This window comes from Typopeltis vanoorti, chromosome 11, assembly GCF_054136105.1.
Source record: "Typopeltis vanoorti isolate ZY-2024b chromosome 11, IOZ_Tvanoo_1.0, whole genome shotgun sequence".
Lineage (NCBI taxonomy): Eukaryota > Metazoa > Arthropoda > Arachnida > Uropygi > Thelyphonidae > Typopeltis > Typopeltis vanoorti.
This window is the reverse complement of record NC_143559.1, coordinates 75,171,324-75,192,493: the sequence shown is the minus strand read 5'-3', so window position 1 is coordinate 75,192,493 and position 21,170 is coordinate 75,171,324. Positions and strand designations below refer to the sequence as shown.

Genomic DNA, 21,170 nt, shown 5'->3' with positions numbered 1-21,170 from the left:
CTGGCTAACTCATCCTTCGTCGAAAAAGACCAGATAAAGGTTCCTCACGTCACTGACGGGAATCGAGCCCAGATCTTTCCGACCAAAGGGCTTCGTCTATACCGACTAAGCTACGAAAGCTCGAGAATAAATATACGAAGCTTAATTTTTAGTTACTGTTGGAAATGTGTGAAATGGCTTCCGTAAAGCAGTTATAGAAACGGTGAATGCCTGTGACTTTAAGAAACTTTAAGGCTGAAGGATAGGTTGCTAAAAACAAAATAAAAATAAAAAACAAAATACATTCGTTTTTAAAAAATATTTAAAATAAGATATGATAAATGGAAGGGAAAGAAAGAGAAGAGAAGTTACAAGGGAATATATACAAGTTTAGCCGATACGTCGGATACCACTTTGCGTGTATCGATCTGTTCCCAGTTGGTGGTAGGTTAGTTATTATATGCGTCGCCTGCTGTTCGACTTTTGTTTCTTGCACTTTTTTTTTTTTAATGTGATTATGAGATTAGTTCCCCGCTGCGTGCTCAGTTTTTCCATAAAACATAAAACTAACCTTCGAACACGTTTCCTAGTTTTTTTCATCTCAATTCTCGCAGCAATGAGAGTTGTAAATATAGTATATACATGTAGTACATTAGTGCTGTGGGTGAACGCAGGGTTAGATAAACCTGAAAACCTGCTCTAGAGACCAAACACGATACTTCTTGAAGTCACATCGGGTCTTCAATATGTAGGTTGATGATTCTACATAGTGATGAAAATCATCACTGTTACAGTACATTACATATACAGTACTAAATAAATTTTGAATTTGAGTAATTCATTGTTTTCATGCAATTATACATGGACTTGAATCTCCTGGTATAATATAACAAGATCAGCTACTGATAACCCGTATCCATAGATAGTTCCTTTCAACTCATTAAGCAACCTCTCTTCTTTTATCATTCTTCCTACCTATGTTCTTTGAAAACAGTCTTCCTCGTTCGATTTTCTGGCCACGATTATTCTTCTTACCAGATTACTTGGCTACAAATGGAACGATTCTGTTATAGGTTCTGTAACATCTAGTGTGTGGATTTAATGCTTAAAAAAAAAACGCATACACACACAAAAAAAAAAACATCTTGTAGCATGGTTATGCATGAAAATCTTTATGATTTTCATTTTCTGATAATAGCTGAACTGGGCAAGCGACATATGTACCGCTACAACTAGTAAACTTTGCAATATTCCCCCATTCCATACGCCCCTGACTTTGGCCCTTCAGAAATGGCATTTTCATATCATCCCTTGAGAATATTCAAGAGCATCTTTCCTAAAGTTGAAATATCCCATTATCACGTAGGCAGGAAGATATTTTCCAGATGGCCGATTATCTCAAAGGAATGTTTTTCGTTGCCTAGTGGGACATCACTTCCTTTCTTTATGGAGGCTTGAAACATCATTATGCATCATTATAACAGAAAGAGATTTTCTGTTATTTATCACTTATCGTTAGAGTATTATAGGTCATCAATCTTTCGTGGGTGAAACTGATATAAAATGAAAGAGGACGGGAAGATTGTAAGTGTTGCTTTATCTGGATCAGCTATTTTTTTTTATTTTAATTAATAATTCTTGGAGTCAAATCTCAGAATACCTGCATCAGAGTTCCTTCTTCCAGATTGTGGAAATAGTGTTATTATATTCTATGTGTGCAGATGAGGTCATCTGCACACAGATGAGGTCATCCAAGCAATTAATGCCTGCTTGACTTTCTGCCATCGAGAGAAATAATGCTCTTAATATTCCATCTTCTCCCTTCCCTTTCATGATAGGCTCATTGCCCTGTCACGAAAGTTTCCAGTTTTGCAGGCTGAAATCTCTGCTACATCTATGAGATCGGCTAACTCACCTTCACTTGAAAAGGTCCTGATAAAGGTTCTTCGCATCCTGGACAGAATTTGAACCCAGGTTTTTCCAATCGAAGGACTTCGTCTATACCGAATGAACTGACGGAAGTTTTACTCTTGTAATTTTAACATCATTAGTGTATTATATCTTATCGATCATTTAATAACTTTTTTTAAATAGCCATCCAAGAAATATGAATATACAAGGAAAGCATTAATTTTCATTTCAGAGTTCATCCTAGTTGACTTTGGTCTACTTTTCCCCCATCCACGAATGATTGCGTGCATTTAGTAGCATGGGGAGCAATAAGGTTTAGATAATTTGGTAATCCTGCTTACACTAAAATCAGAACTTTTTAAGGCACTTCATGCCTCCAATAACTTGTGAAACCTCACCCTGAACGACGAAAGTCATCTGCCATAAAAACATTTACAAATATCCAATTTCCACTCATTCCTTAAACTATGGCTGAAAACTTCGACATAAAAAATAGGGAGTCATCACAGAAGGACACTACACAACCCATCATCTATGCACTAAGCTATCTACCGTCCACTCGTAGCATATTCCATGTAAATTCTACTGTTCATGGATTGTATTAACAAAACAAATGAGAAAAATTATTTTTCATTTTTGCAAAATGAGGGGAAAAAGTAAAATAATATTTTTAGTTTCCTGTCTGTTACATATCCTAACAAAACCATAACTTCAACTCTACTCAGCCTAAAAGGCTTACACAGTTTATGAACAATCTCTAAAGCTATGAAAGTACACTTTTGTTATATACAATTACTCAATTAATTTTAAATATTTCGTATTATTTATTATTTCGCAGTTATATTTTGTATTTTAAATTTTTTTTTCTTTCTTTCTAGAAACAGCTATGATATTGCCAGCCAGATATTCTACTATTAGAACAATGAATGCTACCAATGATATCAGAAAGAACTTACGGCTTCGTTATCCAAAAGATCCTGCCAAAGAAGGAACAAAAGAGTATGTGATTAAGATTTTTCTTTAGCTTTAGTAATTTATTTAAATTTTATTAATACATTAAAATTAGCCACTACATCCACCTTTACCACGAGTTGCCTAAGACTTGCACTACTTGCAAGCGCAAACTTGACTTACTTGGGAAATGGGTAGATTAAAACCAAGTTTATATTTATATACATATAAAATAGCTTGGTATCTTTAACATATATATATATATATATATATATATATATGTGTGTATTTTTTTTAAAAGTTCCCCCTGTTATTTATATAATATCGTGTATTCAAATAAAAAAAATATGAAATGGAAGTATCTTAGAGCCCTCTTCTTCGACACAGCCAATTACGAGTCTATTAACTTTCAAGATAAATGGTCATTTTTTATATTTTTTTGTTAAATATGGCAATGGGTTTTTAATATAACATGGCACTACATTTATTCAGCAAATTAATTCTAACCCCATTGACCTGATTTTTTTTTTTTTTTTTTTTTTTTTTTTTTGCAAGCTTTCTTATCTGGTGAACGTTCCTGCCTTTAGCCTTGACTAGAGGAAGGCGACAAAAAAGTGCCAGTTATGAAATGGGCCCCTGGCGTGCCAGTACTACCCGTGCGGCACTGACCTCTGAAGGTCACTCTCTCCAGCCCGAATGTCAGGTGAAAAACGATGAGCCACGCTTTTTATCCCTCCGGAAATGCAAGTCACGCGGAGAACTATGTTGTAACATAGCATCAGACATTTTTGTTTTTTTTTTACATGCAAGGGGTGAAAGTGATTTTGCTCCCTGGGGCTTGTTGAATTAACGGTAGATGAGCAAGTTGCAGTGACGTCATTTATGGTTTCAGACTTGATCCAAGATCAAGGTTGTATGAAAGTTAGTGCTCTTTGCCACAGTTGAATCAAGTTTTTTAGTTTTCTTTTTAATTACTATTATTAAGCATTTTCCTTACGGGTACTTGCATAAAGGAACAATAGGAAAGGACAGCACAACTCTGTTCGGTTATTTACTTTGCGGTAATTTTCATTCTTTCTTATCTTTTTTTTTTATTATTCTTCTATGCTTTAAAAAAATATATATATAGAACGATGGCCTAAAGTGTAATAAACTATAACTATACGTTATAAATAGATTTTTTTTTAAGAATCATGCCACTGAAAACCAAGATTAACTTATATAATATAATTGCCAAATTGGCTCTAAGTAGGTTAATTAGGTCCGAATTCTAAATAAAATAAAAGATTAAAGGCAACACACTGCAGTTTTTGAGGATATACTTTATTGGGACTGCCTGCGTAATCCTGTGGACATGGCGTTTGCTTCCATAGCGCTAGACCGCCTGAAAAACGACAGTTCGAAGTTTGATTTTAATCAACGAGCAGAGGAGCTTTTTCTAGGCTTTTTTCACCCGGTTCTCTTGCATTAGTCGATCTTTAGCACGGACAAGTGTTTTTTTTTTTTTTTTTCCCTCCGCAAATCAAAAAATCAAATGCAGAACTTACACTATTTCAGACACTAATATACAGTGTTATGGACTACTCGATAGTATAAGTTGTCTGCCTCACTCTTTTTCCGGAATGCCTTTTGATCATTGATAGTCATGGACCAGCTATGAGTAACAGCTGAGGGTGGAGACCGACTGATCATCGATCCTCAGACTGCCATGCCTACTCTCTTTTGGGAAATAAAAGATGCTACTTTTAATTAAAAAAATAAATTAGAGAAACTGGAAAGAGCATGCAGAGAAAATTAAGAGCACCAATGCTAGTTCTTAATCAATGTGCAATTTGAAGCTTTTAAAAAATAGGCGAATTTATTATTATGTGATACCTCCATTTTTTTACTTATTGAATAATTTTTAGATTAGTTAAAGCATTATTACTATATTATTGTTTATTTTACTGATTTTATTGTTTTCAGAACACTTTGTTAATGTATTTTAAGACATTGTTAAATTAAGATAGTTTTTAAAAATCGCTGCTAAAACGGCAGAACAATAGAGCAGCATCAAAAGTTAAGGATAACGATAGTGTGGAACAAGAATCTTTATATTGATCACATCAGTACAGTAACGAGCATATGAAGCGCCTGTGGCAAGTGTCTAACTTGCGTCCCCCCCCCCCAACCCAACGCAAGTATCTCTTGCGTCCCCCAACCCAAAAATGACAAAAATTCCATAGCGCTAGACCACCTGTAAAAGGAAAGTTCGAAGTTTGATTTTAATCATCGAGCAGAGGAACTTTTTCTAGGCTTTTTTCACCCGGTTCTCTTGCATTAGTTGATCTTTAGCATGGACAAGTTTTATTTTTCCCCCTCCTCAACTATATATATATATAAAATCAGAACTTACACTATTTCAGACACTAATATAGTGTTATGGCCTAGTCCGGAAATTTAAATGCAACAAGTTAAATTTTACTAAATGCAATATGTTAAATACTATTAACCCCATCAAAATGAGTTGCAGAATTTGTGTCTAAAGCGGCGTATTGCCCGAAATTTAAAAATACAATATAAAATAGCAGACTTTTATATCTATTTATTTATTTTATTTTTTACGTTTTGCGCCCCAAACTTAGTTGCGCCCGTGGCGGGCGACTCTTTAAGTTACAGCACTAGATGACACAAATGAAGAAAAATTAACATATAAAATTTCAACATTAAAAGGAATTATTCGAAAATCGACTAGGGAATTGGAGAAAGTAGAAAAGCGTTTATATGAACTAAGACAGGAAAAGAAAAATAAGGAGAATGATAACAAGAGGAAAGTGGGGAAATTCGTAAATTACTAATGAATAATAATGCTACTAATAATAATAACCGCTTCCCGAGTTAGTCGATCTCTGTCACGGACAAGCAGGTTTTTTCGTCCCGTAAACGCAAGAAAATCGACCGTAGAACCCACAAATTTCAGACAGGGGTTAGGTACCAAGAGATGCAGCGCTTGTTTTCCCGTCTCTTCATCGGTGGCGATTTTTAATCAGCAATAGTCATGGGACAGCTATCTCTGATTGACTACCAGTGGAGACTGAACTGCCCACTCAGTCTCCAAAAATTAGATAGGGTTTAAAGGCCTCGCCTATTCCCTATAAGGGATTAAAAGGCATTAGCTGATTTTTTTTAAACTTTTTTATGAAAACGTAAATCATATGGTATAGTGATTCGATATTTATATTTGTGCTTCACTACAATGAACTTCCCAGGAACTAAAACAAGGATGCGACAAAGGCAATAGAGAAACAGAAAAGTAAAAGAGATGGTAGTGCTTGTCAGGTATGAGAGGGGATATGAAAGGCTTGATGGAAGAAGTGAGAAAGTAAAAATGGTTACTTTATTACCAACATACGATAGCAATGAGTTAAAAAGGAAGGCTATGATAGCCAATGCACAGGCTATGTAGGAAAAAAAATTGTTTATAGGATGTGTGGAGTGAGTTCGATGACAGAAAATACTCCTATATAAATGATGGCCTGCACCTGAATGGATCTAGCATCAGGTGCTAGGAGAAATTATTTATTGGCATGAGACCTAATGCAGAGTCAGGGAAACTAGATCATCTCAAGAGGAATGCTGAAGTTATACAAGTTCAGCTAAATGTAATGGTGACAGGAATGTCAATAAGCATGGCTATGAATCTACTGTAGGGATGCACTATGCTTTGGATTCCGGAATTTTCAGCATGTCTGTGAAGGGGAAAAAAAAGTTGCCCAACTGAGTCAAGCAGAACTGTACATTTAAAAACAAACAAGAAGGTGACTTGTTACTTATATTTATTTTTACAGTATGACAGTAGTAATATCCCTCCTCAAGTCATCTAATATCATTAGTAAATGATATCAATGATTTTGAATGCAGTTAGAAAAGAAACTTATGAAAGCGATAATGGTAATAATGTCCTCTGTAACAGTGAGTTTGAGGCTATCTGGTGTGAGGGGGGGGAGGCAGACTAACATGATGAAATATATGGTGGGGTGTTGCTAGAGACCTGGTAGTTCATTTGCTGAAGAAATGCATTGCCAAAGTACCCTGCTGGCTACTTACTGAAAGAGTAATTATTATGGGCAACTTAAATTATCCAAATACTGACCAAGTAGTAGAGAAGAACAAAGGAGAATTTGAGCTGTTGAGATAACTTTTTCAAGCATGTGAAAGAAGCAACTAGAGGACAAAGAGTGTTAGATTTGATCATACATGTATTCAGTTAAGGATGTGACAGTGATCATGCCATAATAACCTGGGGAAATAGCCAACTACAATATATGGATGTTTCAATTAGGTTACATGCTAAACTACAAATCTGGAAATTATGGCCAACTCAGGAGAATACCATCTTTGGTTCAATGGTATCATTTACTGAATGGAAAGGATATCAGCAGTACATGGGAAGCTTTAAAAAGATGTTTAAATAATGCAGCATCTGAATGTGTCCTTAGAGTTTGAAGAGTAAATAGGATAGGCAATCTTTTTACTGATTACAACAAACCTCAGAAGTCTGGTCTAGAACAACACAATATTACTACTACCCATAATATCCAGTGGGATAAAGCTATTCTACTTCATAGATGCAGGTTCAAATATGAATGCCTCTTTAAAGAAAGTTGTGAAGCTTTTTTACACCGACCGAATTTAAATCGAAATGATCTCTCGAAGATCTGGGAGACTTTTATTTTATGTAATCATTAAAAAACTAATTATCTTAAATATTTATTATTTTCTTTCATTTCCTAGCTCGCGACAATATTGTATTTTAATAGGTGATCTACCAAATATTCGTTACTTGTATTCTATTCCTATCTGTTTGTAACACTGAAGATGTACTATTATTTTTAGTACAAAATATCTACCTCATTTATTAATTAAAGTTATTAATGTGGACTTACGTGGTTTTTTAATAATCTTTTTAAGCAAGAGATCCATAATAAGATCATGTAGAAGGACTATCGCGAGAATAAGAGAGAGGAGTTATTATTATGGGCTACTCGTGGAGTCCCTAGACTCACTGAGGGAGGCCCTAAACATCATGAAAAGCACTATCCAAAATTTGCAGTATCTATCACTATTATTACCGGCAACTCCAAGGAGTTCTTAGACTCATCGAGGGAGGCCCTAACATAATGTCAAGAACAACTATTCAACATTCACACAGTATATCATACTTCGCCTTGAGCTCATTCACAGTCATGGCACCCACAACAGACTCTGGCAACTTATTCCACTCATTCACCACTCTCCAAGTAAAAAAAAAACCTAGTTCTAACACCCTTGCTAACCACACTCTTGCCCAGTTTCCATGGATGGCCCCTAGTCCTCCCACCACCAGTCCTGTTCTCAAAAATATCCTCTGAATTAATCTTATAGAAACCCTTCAGTAATTTGAACGTCTCAATCATATCACTCCTTTTCTGCATATCAACCATTTTTTGCAACCCACAAATCTTCAACATGTTCTCATAAGGTTCATTCCATAGACCTGCTATCATCTTGGTCACTCACCTCTGGATCCTCTCCACTTCCTCCCCATCAAGAAGAAACCCTGGCACCGAAATCTGGGCACCAGGGTTTCTTCTTATTGTTCCTCTGTATCAAGGCTCGATACAGAGGAACAATAACTTGCTTGTCTCTGCTCATCAAAGTATTCTTCAGTAACCAACTGATCCGATGAGCTGATTAAGCCACTTTTGCAATGTTCCCCCTAAACTTCAACTCCCTATCCACCAACACTCCCAAATCCCTGGCCTGATCAATCTCCTGGAGTACAGTTCCACCAATGTGGTATACTGCTGCTAATGTTTTCACCCCAAAATGCATAACCTTACATTTAGCCACATTGAATTGACATCCATTCTCCTTAGCCCAGACCTCCAAACTATCCAAATCATCCTGCAAAATTTTGACATCATGTGCATTCACAATTACTCTATCCAACTTTGCATCATCAGCAAACAAATGAACAGTTCCTCTCAAATTCTTTCCTATATCGTTAATGAACAAATTAAATAGTAGTGGTCCAAGAACAGAACCCTGCGGCACACCACTAGTCACAAGCCGTCTTTTGGACTCAACTCCTGAATAAACCACTCTCTGGTATCTCTCCATCAACCACCCTCCTATCCATCTCACCAACCCTATATCCATCTCCTCCAGTTTACTGATTAGAGTTCCATGTGGTATCCTGTCAAAGGCCTTAGCAAGGTCCAGCAGAATCACTGTAAACCCATTACCCTTATCCAGTTCAGCCGTCACTGTTATAAAACGCAAGCAAGTTAGTGTGGCATGATCTACCCTTCACAAAACCATGCTGTCCCCCATACAGTATCCGATTTTCATCTATCCATTCCTGTATTTTCCTCTTGACTACTTTCTCCAAGACCTTGACAACAACTCCTGATATGCTGATCGGTCGGTAATTTTCAACTGCAGACTTGGAACCTCCTTTATGCAGTGGAACTATTTTCCCCTCTTTCCACCCCCTCAGGACTAACCCAGACCCAAGACTCAAATTAAACAAAATGGTCAATGGCACTGACAATTCTTTAGCCGCTTCACGTACGACATGAGCTGGTATACTATCCAATCCTATAGATGTATTCACATTAAGGTTTGTAATAGACTATTCACCTCCACTTCATTCACCACAATTCCCGTATAAGCTGTTGGTTCCTTCATTCCTGCAATATCACCACCTGGATGATATACTCTTGCAAAGTGCTTGGTAATTGCACTATATCAACTGATTCGGTTATCTCCCTACCATCGACATTCCTTAAAATCATTCTGCCATATACATTTTTTCTTTTACTTGCAACATATCGAAAAAACTGTTTGGGATGCTCTTTAGCTTGCATGGCTAATTTTCTTTCATAATCCGCTTTTGTTTTTCTTACCACACTCGTTACCCTTCTGGCCTGCACTTTATACCGTTCGTGTGCCTGCAGGTCACCTTTCTCCTTAAATTTCATCCACAGTTGTTTCTTTTTTTTTGCAGCTCAAGCTTAATGGTGTTATTCATTCATTTAACCCCTACTCATTCAGACTCTAGGTATACAGTCAGCCATTACTTCCTGAAACGCTCCTTAACCACCTCCCTGCACTATCAACATCCAGCCCTTGCAGTTTTACATGCCATGGCACTGAACCAAGCAAGCTCATAAGCTTGTCATACTTACCAGCCCGGTAATTCCACATGTACCCTGTCTTAATTGCAAATTCCATACATTTAGCCACCTTCCAGGTCAAGACCCTATGATCACACTCACCAATTGAGGGCAACGTGGTCATATTCATTATAGTCAAATTCTCAGATGCAATTACTAGGTCAAGCACTCTTGAATCCCTAGTGTTTTCCATTACATGCTGGTGCAGATAGTTATCCCTTAATAACTGCATAAAGTGCAATTCCTTCTTACCACGTGTCCTCTCCTCCTTCCAATCAATGTTACCATAGTTGTAATCATTCCACTCGTAATCCATTTCACTCATTCACTACTCTCCAAGCAAATAATTGAGTTCTAACACCCTAGCTAACCATACTCTTGCTCAGTTATCAAGGATGGACCCTAGTTCTCTCATCACCAGACCTGTTCTGAAAAATTTCCTCTGTATTAATCTTGTAAAAACCCTTCAGTAACGTGTATGCCTCAATCATATCACTCCTTTTCTGCCTGTCAACCAACTTCTGTAGCCCGAAAATCTTCAACCTGTTCTTGTAAGGTTCATTCCAAGTACCTACTAAGTTCGTACTTTGTCACTTGCCTCTGGAGTCTCTCCACCTCTTCATCACCACCAAGAAAGTAAGATGATCAGATTCATGCACAGTAGTCAAGATGGGGTGTTATCAAGGCTTAATAAAGAGAAGTTATAACCTGCTTGCCAAAGGACTCTTCAGTAACCAAGTAATCCGATGAGCTGCTTTAGCCACTTTTGCTATGTGCTCTCTAAACTTTAACTCCCCTTATCCACTAATATTCCCAAATCTCTGGCTTTGTCAATTTCCTGGAGTGTAGTTCCATCATAATGTGGTATACAGCAGGTAATCTTTTCACCCCAAAATGCATAAAATTACACTTTGCCATATTAAATTTCAACATTATCCGTATTAATCATTGCACTACCCAATTTTGCACCATCAGGAAACAACTGAAAGTTACTCTCATATCCTTTCTTATATTATTAATGTACAAAATAAACAGTAGTGGCCCAAGAACAGAGCTCTGTAGCATGCTGCTAGTCACAGGCCTTCTTCTGGACTCTGCTCCTGAATAACTACTCTCTGATATCTCTCCATCAACCACCGTCATATCAATCTCACCAACCCCCTATATCCATCCCCATGTGCTGCAGTTTGATTAGAATTCCATGTGGTATCCTTTGACAGGATACCACATGGAATTCTACTTTTCATGAAATAATGTTTCTGTGCTCCAGGTCCAATTAGAATAATCAGTGTATATACTATGGCTGAATTACACAGATAATTTAACTAAAATGAATACTTTCGATTCCACTAAGGATTTCCAACATCAAAGCCTACACTGGTAGTCTGCGATTGGGAGTCTAGTTTTGCACTTTGCCTGCACTTAGCTTTAACTGCAAAGAAACCCCAACCAATCATTATGAAAGAGCCAATTGCATTAAACTTGCTTGCTGTTTAAATAGTAGTTAAGCCTTCGGATCCCTTACAGGGCCACTGGGTGCACCCAGGGCGGCAGAGGCGGGCACCGCTATGAAAGGGGCACCGCCGTCGGGCCATGGTTCATTTTTAAGAAACAAAATTTTTATCATAAAAACAAAAAAAATTCTTAGAATGATCAATATATAAATAACGCCGGATACACCAAATAAAAATTTAAAAAAAATTGTATATTGCCTCCTCTTTGATCAGCCAGATGTTTACAATTTTGCAGTGAGAGCAGACGCTTGCCTGCAGAATGTTGTGTCTACTGCAGTCTATCTAAAGTGAAATGATGAACATGCGCAGAAACGAATTTTCGTACAAAACATTTGTTGCCAGGTAAACCAGTCATATGGTACGCATCTCAGTAGGCTACTGACAATAATCAAGTTGCGAAATATCCCAGAAAGCGAGTTATGTGCTTTCCGGGATATTTTTCGGAAGGATAATTTAAATATTCAAAACCCTTTCGATATTCTTAATTTTATTGTGTCCAATAATTTATCTTTCCCTAACTTTTCAATTGCTTTAAGAATTAACTTTTAACTTTACCTGTTAGTGTAGCGAGCGGAGAACGTTCCTTTGCCAAGCTGAAATTGATTAAAACCTACTTAAGAACAAGTATGTCACAAAATAGGCTTGTTAGTTTGGCGTTAATAGCTATTGGAAAATGATATATGTGCGGAATTAGACGTTAAGACCATTATTTCTAATTTTGTGAATATGAAATCAAAAACACTAAAATTTTAATTAAAAAAATTTCAAGTATATTTATGTAATTTAATTTATTTTCTGTTATTCTGTGAAGATTTTATTTTTCGAATACTTATATTAAATGTTCTAATTATTTCTGAATTCTTTTCTTATTTTCTCATCTATCTTGAGTTCCTCTTATTTTCCTAAAAGATAGTTCCATTTATAAAAATTATTAAAAACTTTTTACAAGTTACTAAGAATTTAGTAACTTGTAAAATGCAAAAATTTTTTAAACTTTAGTTCAAATAAATTTTAACTTTAATTAAAATTCATTTTAATTTTGTTAGCGATTCGGGTCAGTGAGAAGGCTATAATTCCTGTATCATTATATTCAACGATTAAAGTGAAGTGGCTTTATCAAAATTTGCTTTAAATTTTGAGAATTTTTTTGAATATTCGGGTTTTTAATGATTATAATGCCTAGTCAACACTCCCCTGTTCATTACATTTAGCGAACCAACATGTGGCTGTTCTGTCAAAATTTATTTAAGAAATTTCAAATAATTTAAATTTTCATTATCTTAAAAGAACCACACATGCCTGGATAGTTATAGGGGCGCTTAGATAGAAATTGCATGCGGGCAGCAAAGACCTTAGCACTGGCACTGGGTGCACCCTCTGACCTTCACTGCATCATTTGGGGATGGGGGTAGACATAGTATTATTATTTTCCTCCAACCTATGCCTAATGACAGTGGCGAATTGCCTCCCACAGTGGAGACAGCTCAACATATAGCACCTCTTCTGGTATTTTTGTCAAAAAGAATAAGAATTCAGAGTAGTTTGAACTCCAAGTTTTCTATCTCTGATGATGTCCTTCCCACTGTCCTTAAAACTTATGTCCTAGAATTAAGGTGATTCTGTTCAGTCTTCAATCTTTCCTATTTGGACAAGGATCATGAAAAGGTTAAAGAAGTTAGTGTTTTACTGTTTCAGATCTGGCAGGAAGTCTATTCACCAAACTATCTTCTATCCTTTGCAACCTTCTTCTATAGTCATTTGCTGTGTGTCCAGGTAAATGGCTCCTCCTTACAGTTTAAAGGCACAACACTGCCACCAGCAGTGTTGTGCCTTTGGACTGTACTTTTTCCCCATACTTTTCCTCCTCTTATAAATGACTTTTCACTGGCCACAAATGCTGTCAATGGCTTTTCTGACGACTGAACACCAGGGGCGAATTCTCTATGCTTACTGCACAAGCTCATTAATTGAGAAAGAAGTAATATTTATTTGTTAATAAATGCATGTATTTATAAGCATTCCATTTAAACTTTTATTTTTGTAGACAGAAGACGTCTTAAGCTTGCGTGGCAATAATTGAGTTTTCGTTGTGTATCAAAGGCCAATGTTTGCTCGGTTCTAGGAGCTTCCAGGTCCTTGTAGCAGTACTGTGATTTCACGTGCACGCATAGCCATGTCATGTCGTCTCACTCTGTTGCTTAAACACAGGCCATACGTAGTCAATGTAGCTCTAGCCAGTGAGCTTCAGCCAGCCTTTCCCAAGCCTTTGCGTGTTGCTTGGGAAAATTAAGTTACAACCAAATTTTTATGACGATGTTATTAACCAGTTCATAAAGAAGAACCATAGGGTAGAATTTGTATTTAAGTAGCTAAATTAAAAAAAATAGAATATCATTTGTAAAATAAATGTTATATTTGTATGAAAATGTACATACATTTCTAAATATATAGTTTTAAATGCTCAGTAATTCATTATTCCGCTAATTAGACTTTAATCACACCTCTCACTCCCTGAATGATAACAAGAGCAAGCATGAATTTCAAGACCAGCATTCACCTCTGCTGAACACTTCATTCCAAGATATCTTCCATATCCAGTGTCTTGAATTTGGATCTCCTTTTCATTTGTTCCATGAGGTGAGGATAATGTGGGTTTCACTCTACCAAAATTAAGTTGGTGAATGTGTTGCATTTGTGTTGCAACACATTCATCTGTCACATAGTCACTCCAGACAACCAGATTTCCTTTTCCTAACTGAGAGGCCAAATGAGATTCAATTCACAGAAAGTTATTGATTTTGAGATAGTTTTTCAGACAGACACTTTCAGCTGTTTCTTACACTGAGAGGTATTAAATTGTCAACATGATCTAGTTTCGAGTACTCAGACTTCACCAACAACTGCAAAGATCAACAACTTTGCAGATCAACAACTGCAAAGCATTTCATCAGTCAGAAAAGGAAAACAACTTGTATCTGATTTAAGCTGTTCTATTATATAGATGACACTCAGGTCATTAATATTTTCTGGAATGCAACTTCAGGAAGTAAGATGTGGCAGAAAAAATAGTATTATAGTTCAACAATTAAAACTTCAGAGCTAGTTTTCTATTAATAATTTTTTAGAAGACTAATCCTATAATTATTTTACTGTTATTTGAATAATCAAATGCTATTTGTTTATCACTTGCATAATGATAACAAACCATAAATTCTGAAAACATTTATACACTCATCTTTAGAAAATAAAAAAAAAATATTTCTCAGCTATTAAGTGCTGATTTTATGAAGTAAAACTTTAGTATTAAACAACTCTAATGCTTTCAAATGGGTACAAACATAAAATAGTCAAGTTATTCTGAAATATAATAATTACTAGATAAACTTTTTTTCTTGTCTTCTCAGATACTGTGTCATATTTGAAGTAATCAAAGTTCGTAAAGCATGTGAAAGTCTTGGAGAAGATGTATCAGGTCTTCTTTCAAAAGGATCTCAAGTATGCATTTCATGTGAGGCTGCAGCAATGAGAAAGCACCTTGGTTACCGTTGCAATGGTCATGGTGCTGAACGCAAATCAACAAGGTGGGCATTTCTTGCTGCTCCACAATGTCATGGTCGATGGCAGAGGAAAGAAAAGATGGATCACTGTCCATGTCATAATGATGGAAAACCCGATTTTATTTTTGTCTGATATTGCCAACATTTTCATTCTGAATCTGTGGTAGGTAAATCAATGAAAACTATTAAGAATGTTTAAAATGCAAAGACTTGAATTTTAGTTATATTTTGCTGTGGTCCATCCTAACACAGTAATGGATGGTGATCTCAGAATTACATCTCTCAGTTTGCTATTTTTTGTCAGTCTGAATCTTCCATCCAAAATATGCACTGGCATTTAAATTGCTCTTCATCAACCTATTTAAAACAAAGAGAAAAGATGAAAACATCACATTTTGATCATTATAGCAAAGTGCCATTACATTATTATATCTTATAACAAATATATGCCAGAGTATTTAATATAATACATTGTTGATTTGTGTTTGAAATCTGCACCAGCAGATTTTTTTTTTTCAGTCCTCTTAGAAATTAGCTTATGTATACTAATGATGTATACTACATGTAGTAGTTAAACCAGTACCTCACTGCCGTTCTGCAATCTGTGCATTTACTATCCCTTCATTCATTAGCTGTTTAACACTTAAGTTTAGATATGTATGGTGTTGGTGATATATAGCACAGTTGCAAATTAATACAAGCCCTCAACAAGGCTGCTATTTTTTGTTTGTGTTGTCCAAAAAAAGAATTTTGAAACAGCATTTTGAAGACTACAAAGTGAGAAAGTAAACGAAGAATTTTATCATTATTATATAGGCAGACAGATACAAAAACTAGACTCTGCAATCAATTCTAAAACAAATTAATAAGAATAAACAGTTCTTGAAGTTAAATAAAATTATTACTAAATTTACATCTTGCATATTGGTCTCATCTTCTGTTCAATCCAAATATTTATACTGAACGAACTAATAAGCAGCTAAAACAAAAGACACTTGTATGCACATGTTTTTGTTGCTCATTTGGAGGATATAATGACAGTGCCATAATAATCAAATTTCAAATTTATTTCTTCAAGTCTGAAATACATCATTTTTTAAACTTTAAGATACACACCTCTGTTTGGCAAACTACATTATGGCATCTTTTTTTTCATTAGCATAGGCAAGCAAAAAAAAAAAAAAAAAGAATTTTGCTGTTGAAGTTTATCATATATAGTAACCGAAGTTCAGTTTAAGAAACTAACGAAATGAAACTTAAGGTGCATAAGTAGCTATTCATCTTATATGCAGAAATGCGTATTTTGTGTTCAGTTTCTGAAAACCTGAATGTCAAAATTTTAAATGTTTGAATTTTAAAATCAGAAAATAAATATATAAAAAATAATCATGTGTAATTCATAGTTCAACCCAGTCCATCCACTGCTATTTCAAATCATCATTATGAAATACAAGGAATCTGAATTCAACAGCTCCAGTACTTAACTACTGTTTCTAAACAGGAAAATATTATAAATCTTAATCATGTCATATTTATTAAAGAAAATATTTAAAATTATCAATAATATTCTGTTATGTAAAAATAGAAAAGTATTTCAGTTTGATAAATCTGTATGTTGTATTATGAATACTGTAATCTGAATCATAAGAAAACAACAAAAAATAAATAAATTAGTATTTGTAGCAATTTAGAATGATGCAAAAAGGATTGGTACTCTATGAATGTGACGGTAGTTTATTCTTTTAATGTTTTGTTTTCTGTATAGGAAATCTTATTTGGTATTTTGATGTGCATCATTTATATATGAATATATGCCAAATAAAAAAAAATACTTTTTAAATACCATAGTTATTATTTTGCATAATAAAAAAAAATGAATTAACATTATATGCTTGTTTTTAAAAACTTTTCTTCACATCTTTGCAATGCAAAAATTTTATGCATTTGTATTTTCCTTTACTGCCTGATATTAAATTTTAACAAAAGGTTTCAGTATTTTAACAGTTAAATGCATTACATCAGAAGATTAATATTAGAAATGCAGCAAACAATAACTATCACCTCACACAGTGTTTTTCAACTTTTCTCACCATAAAGTAATCCTTACTTCTGCAAGTTATATTAATGTTCCAATACTTAAACAAAAAAAAAACAGGAACACTGATCAAGCACTCTTAATATACAACCATAGACAGAATGATGCATATGACAATGTCACAATAATCAAATACAAAAATCATTTTTCAATGGAAAAATTGACTTAACACTTCTAACTAGGACTATAATAAAACTATTCTTTTTTTTAAACAGATTTGTCTTAGTCATAGTAGAGAAGTGTTTCAAATTAATAAATGCAAACTTTATACTAACAGTAAGGCTATTCAGTCTGAAAGATTGAGAAACTAAACAGAAAATGGAAAGGGTAGAGAAGAACCACTACTTTCCCCAAGTGGGAAAGTTGAAACTCATTCCTCAGTCCTTTAGTCACTGTTAGTTGGAAGGCATTGAAGTTGTTCCTCCAAAACCTAGTAAGCAAATCTAAAGGTGAATATCTTTTTATTCATTTAACTTTTAAAGAAAACCTTGGGCTATGGCAGACTACTCAGAAATAAAAAAGGTACTAGTATAATCAAATCACTCATCAAAGCCTAAGCCAAGCTTGTATTTTTTAATATTAATCTCACAAAAGGTCATAGAACAAACAGCACATTACTGTTGCAGACTAACACTTTAGCTTATATATAATACATCAAAGCAAAATATATGATGGCTAATTTATAAACTGCAACAAATTTCTTTAACATAATTCAAAATGAAAGAAAGAGAGAAGTATGATATAAATACATTTATTTATTTCATATGGGTTTCCCCCCTTTATCCCCTGTCCCCTTAGGATGAGTTGAGTCCTCCTGATGAGGGATTAAGCATGTATTTTATGACTACAGATCCATGTGTGTGCTCACAGGACCGGTTTGCCTGTTCTGAGGGACAAAAAACCCACGTTTCCAGGTGAAAAAAAGCCCTCTACCTCTGTATGAGACCGGCTAACTCACCTTTAGTTGAGAGAGATCAGATAAAGGTTCCTCATTCTTTGGTCTTTCCGACCAAAGGGCTTTGTATATAGAGACTAAGCTATGGAGGATCCATATAAATACGTTATTACATTGAATCTTTCAACCAAATCCCACCATGGCATGGATATTTGCGAGTGCCATTGGATGACATGACCATCAAAGTTGTTATTTCAGTGATACTTGTGCCATAAGGTTTCATAAATTAACACAATAACAACACAAGGAAAAGAGTGAATAATTTCATAGCCACATACTTCAACCTGAGAATTACAGGTTATCAATGGTATCAGGCAGTTTGAATACAAAATAGAATAACACCCATAAATATAAATATTCCATAGTTCCTCTTCTATTGTATTCAAAATGTTTGATGATGACCTGTAATTTTCAGGCTGAAGTATATGGCTATTAAATATATTATTCAATCTTTTCCTTGTGTTATTGTATTCATTTGTAATGACTCATATGATGTGAACTAATCACTTTTTAAAAAATAAAAGATAGTCAACTGAAATCTCAGTGCATATGAAACTAATTCAAATTTTATCAAGAATGTCCATTCTTTCTCATAAAATTCTCATATTATTATTATTATTGCACAGGCACCTCCATAGAGTCCAAAGACTCATTGTGTGGATAATTTGGGTCTCCCATAATATCTATCTCTCTCTCCTCAAACCCATTAAGATAATGCATTCACAACTGACTGCCAACCCATTCCATTCATTCACTACTCTCCAAGCATAAAATTTTTTCCCCAATCCACAGAACTCTCCCCACCCCCAAAAAAATTATTGCCATCCCTTACATCCAAAAAAATTTTCTTAAAAGATATAACATAAAGACTTTCTTTAAACCACATTGCCAGATGATATGGAAAAACTTTCTCATTATCCATCCAATGCTCATCTGTTCAAGATGAGTTGAGTCACCTGATTAGGGGTTTCAGCAAATTTTAATACAGCCAGCTTGCCATGCCTTTGCTTCATCTCTCTAAGGTAAGTATTTCATGTCTATAGATATATGTGTTCATGGTGCCTGTTTGTGCAAAAAAACCCTGCCACCTCCATATGAGACCAGCTACCTCACCTTCACTTGAAAAGCCCTAATAAAAGTTCTTCATGCCCTAGATGGGGATTGAATCCTAATTCCCTAATATACAGAAACAAATCCAAATCTGAAATGGTGCTCTTAGAATCTGCACAGCAATACACCATTCTCTCAATTTAAATAAATATGGTTGCCTCATATTACCCAAAATCTGGGAGAAAATCATCTTGAAACCTTTGGCAGAATAAACAAGGTCACACCACCACCACATCCATAGAAGGCACCAGATGGGACTTTAGTAGGGTGACCAACTGGATTCTAGTACATTGTTCCACATTAGCAAATGGAAAACATCCTGGATTTTTAAAATAGTCCTGTTTACGATGTTACTTTTTTTTTAATTTTTTAATCTTGTAAGAAAATTGCAACATTATTCATATGCATGTCACTTCAGTAGCATGTGTTGAAAGCACTGTTTATGTCTTTCATGTAAATATAATTTGTCCTTTGAATTAAGTTGTTATCACCTATTGGTGGCAGTATTACGTAACGGTTTGATTTGCATTGTTAATAGAACAGTTAATCAACTAATCAGTAAGTATATATCTAAATAAGTTTAATTATTATTATTATTATGGGCAACTCCAAGGAGTCCTTCGACTCATCAAGGGAGACCCTAACATCATGTCAAGAACAACTATTCAACATTCACACAGTATCTATCATACTTCGCCTTGAACTCATTCACAGTCATGGCACCCACAACAGACACTGGCAGCTTATTCCACTCATTCACCACTCTCCAAGTAAAAAAGCTAGCTCTAACACCCTTGTCCTGTTTCCATTGATGGCCCCTAGTCCTCCCACCACCAGTCCTGTTCTCAAAAATATCCTCTGAATTAATCTTATAGAAACCCTTCAGCAATTTGAATGTCTCAATCATATCACTCCTTTTCTGCCTATCAACCAATTTCTGCAACCCACAAATCTTCAACCTGTTCTAATAAGCTTCATTCTATAGACCTGCTATCATCTTGGTCACTCACCTCTCCACCTCCTCCCCATCAAGAAGAAACCCTGGCACCCAAATCTGGACACAGTAGTCAAGATGGGGTCTTATCAAGGCTCGATACAGAGGAACAATAACTTGTTTGTCTCTGCTCATCCAAGTATTCTTCAGTGACCAAGTGATTTGATGAACTGATTTAGCCACTTTTGCAATGTGCTCCCTAAACTTCAACTCCGTATCCACCAACACTCCCAAATCCCTGGCCTCGTCAATCTCCTGGAGTACAGTTCCACCAATGTGGTATACTGCTGCTACTCTTTTCACCCCAAAATGCATAACCATACATGTTGTCACATTAAATTGACATCCATTCTCCTTAGCGCAGTCCTCCAAACTATCCAAATCATCCTGCAAAATTTTGACATCCTGTGCATTCACTATTGCTCTACCTAACTTTGCATCATCAGCAAACAAATGAACAGTTCCTCTTTTCAGATCCTTTCTTATATTGTTAATGAACAAATTAAACAGTAGTGGTCCAAGAACAGAACCCTGCAGCACACCACTAGTCACAGGCTGTCTTTTGGACTCTACTCCTGAATAAACTACTTTCTGATCTCTCTCCATCAACCACCCTCTTATCCATCTCACCAACCCTATATCCATCCCCATATGCTGCAGTTTACTGATTAGAATTCCATGTGGTATCCTGTCAAAGGCCTTAACACGGTCCAGCAGAATCACAATAAACCCATTACCCTTATCCAGTTCAGTCGTCACTGTGTTATAAAACGTGAGTAAGTTACTGAGGCATGAACTACCCTTCACAAAACCATGCTGTTCCCCCTGCCCCACACACACACAGTATCCCATTTTCATCTATCCATTCTTGTATTTTCCTCTTGACTACCTTCTCCAAGACCTTG

At 35.4% G+C, this 21,170-nt stretch overlaps 2 protein-coding genes across 2 annotated transcripts in view; one reads left to right on the top strand and one right to left on the bottom strand.

Moving 5' to 3' along the window:
* The window catches only part of LOC150101750 (somatomedin-B and thrombospondin type-1 domain-containing protein-like), an 80,447-nt gene extending 65,203 nt beyond the window's left edge, over positions 1-15,244 (top strand). The window contains exons 3-4 of the mRNA XM_090401057.1: positions 2,769-2,889; positions 14,959-15,244. Coding sequence (XP_090257183.1) covers positions 2,769-2,889; positions 14,959-15,244 — 407 coding nt within the window. The remainder of the gene's footprint in view (positions 1-2,768; positions 2,890-14,958) is intronic.
* The window catches only part of LOC150101749 (corrinoid adenosyltransferase MMAB-like), a 134,352-nt gene continuing 128,389 nt past the window's right edge, over positions 15,208-21,170 (bottom strand). Inside the window, exon 9 of the mRNA XM_090401058.1 lies at positions 15,208-15,468. The gene's annotated coding sequence lies outside the window, so the exon portion shown is untranslated. The remainder of the gene's footprint in view (positions 15,469-21,170) is intronic.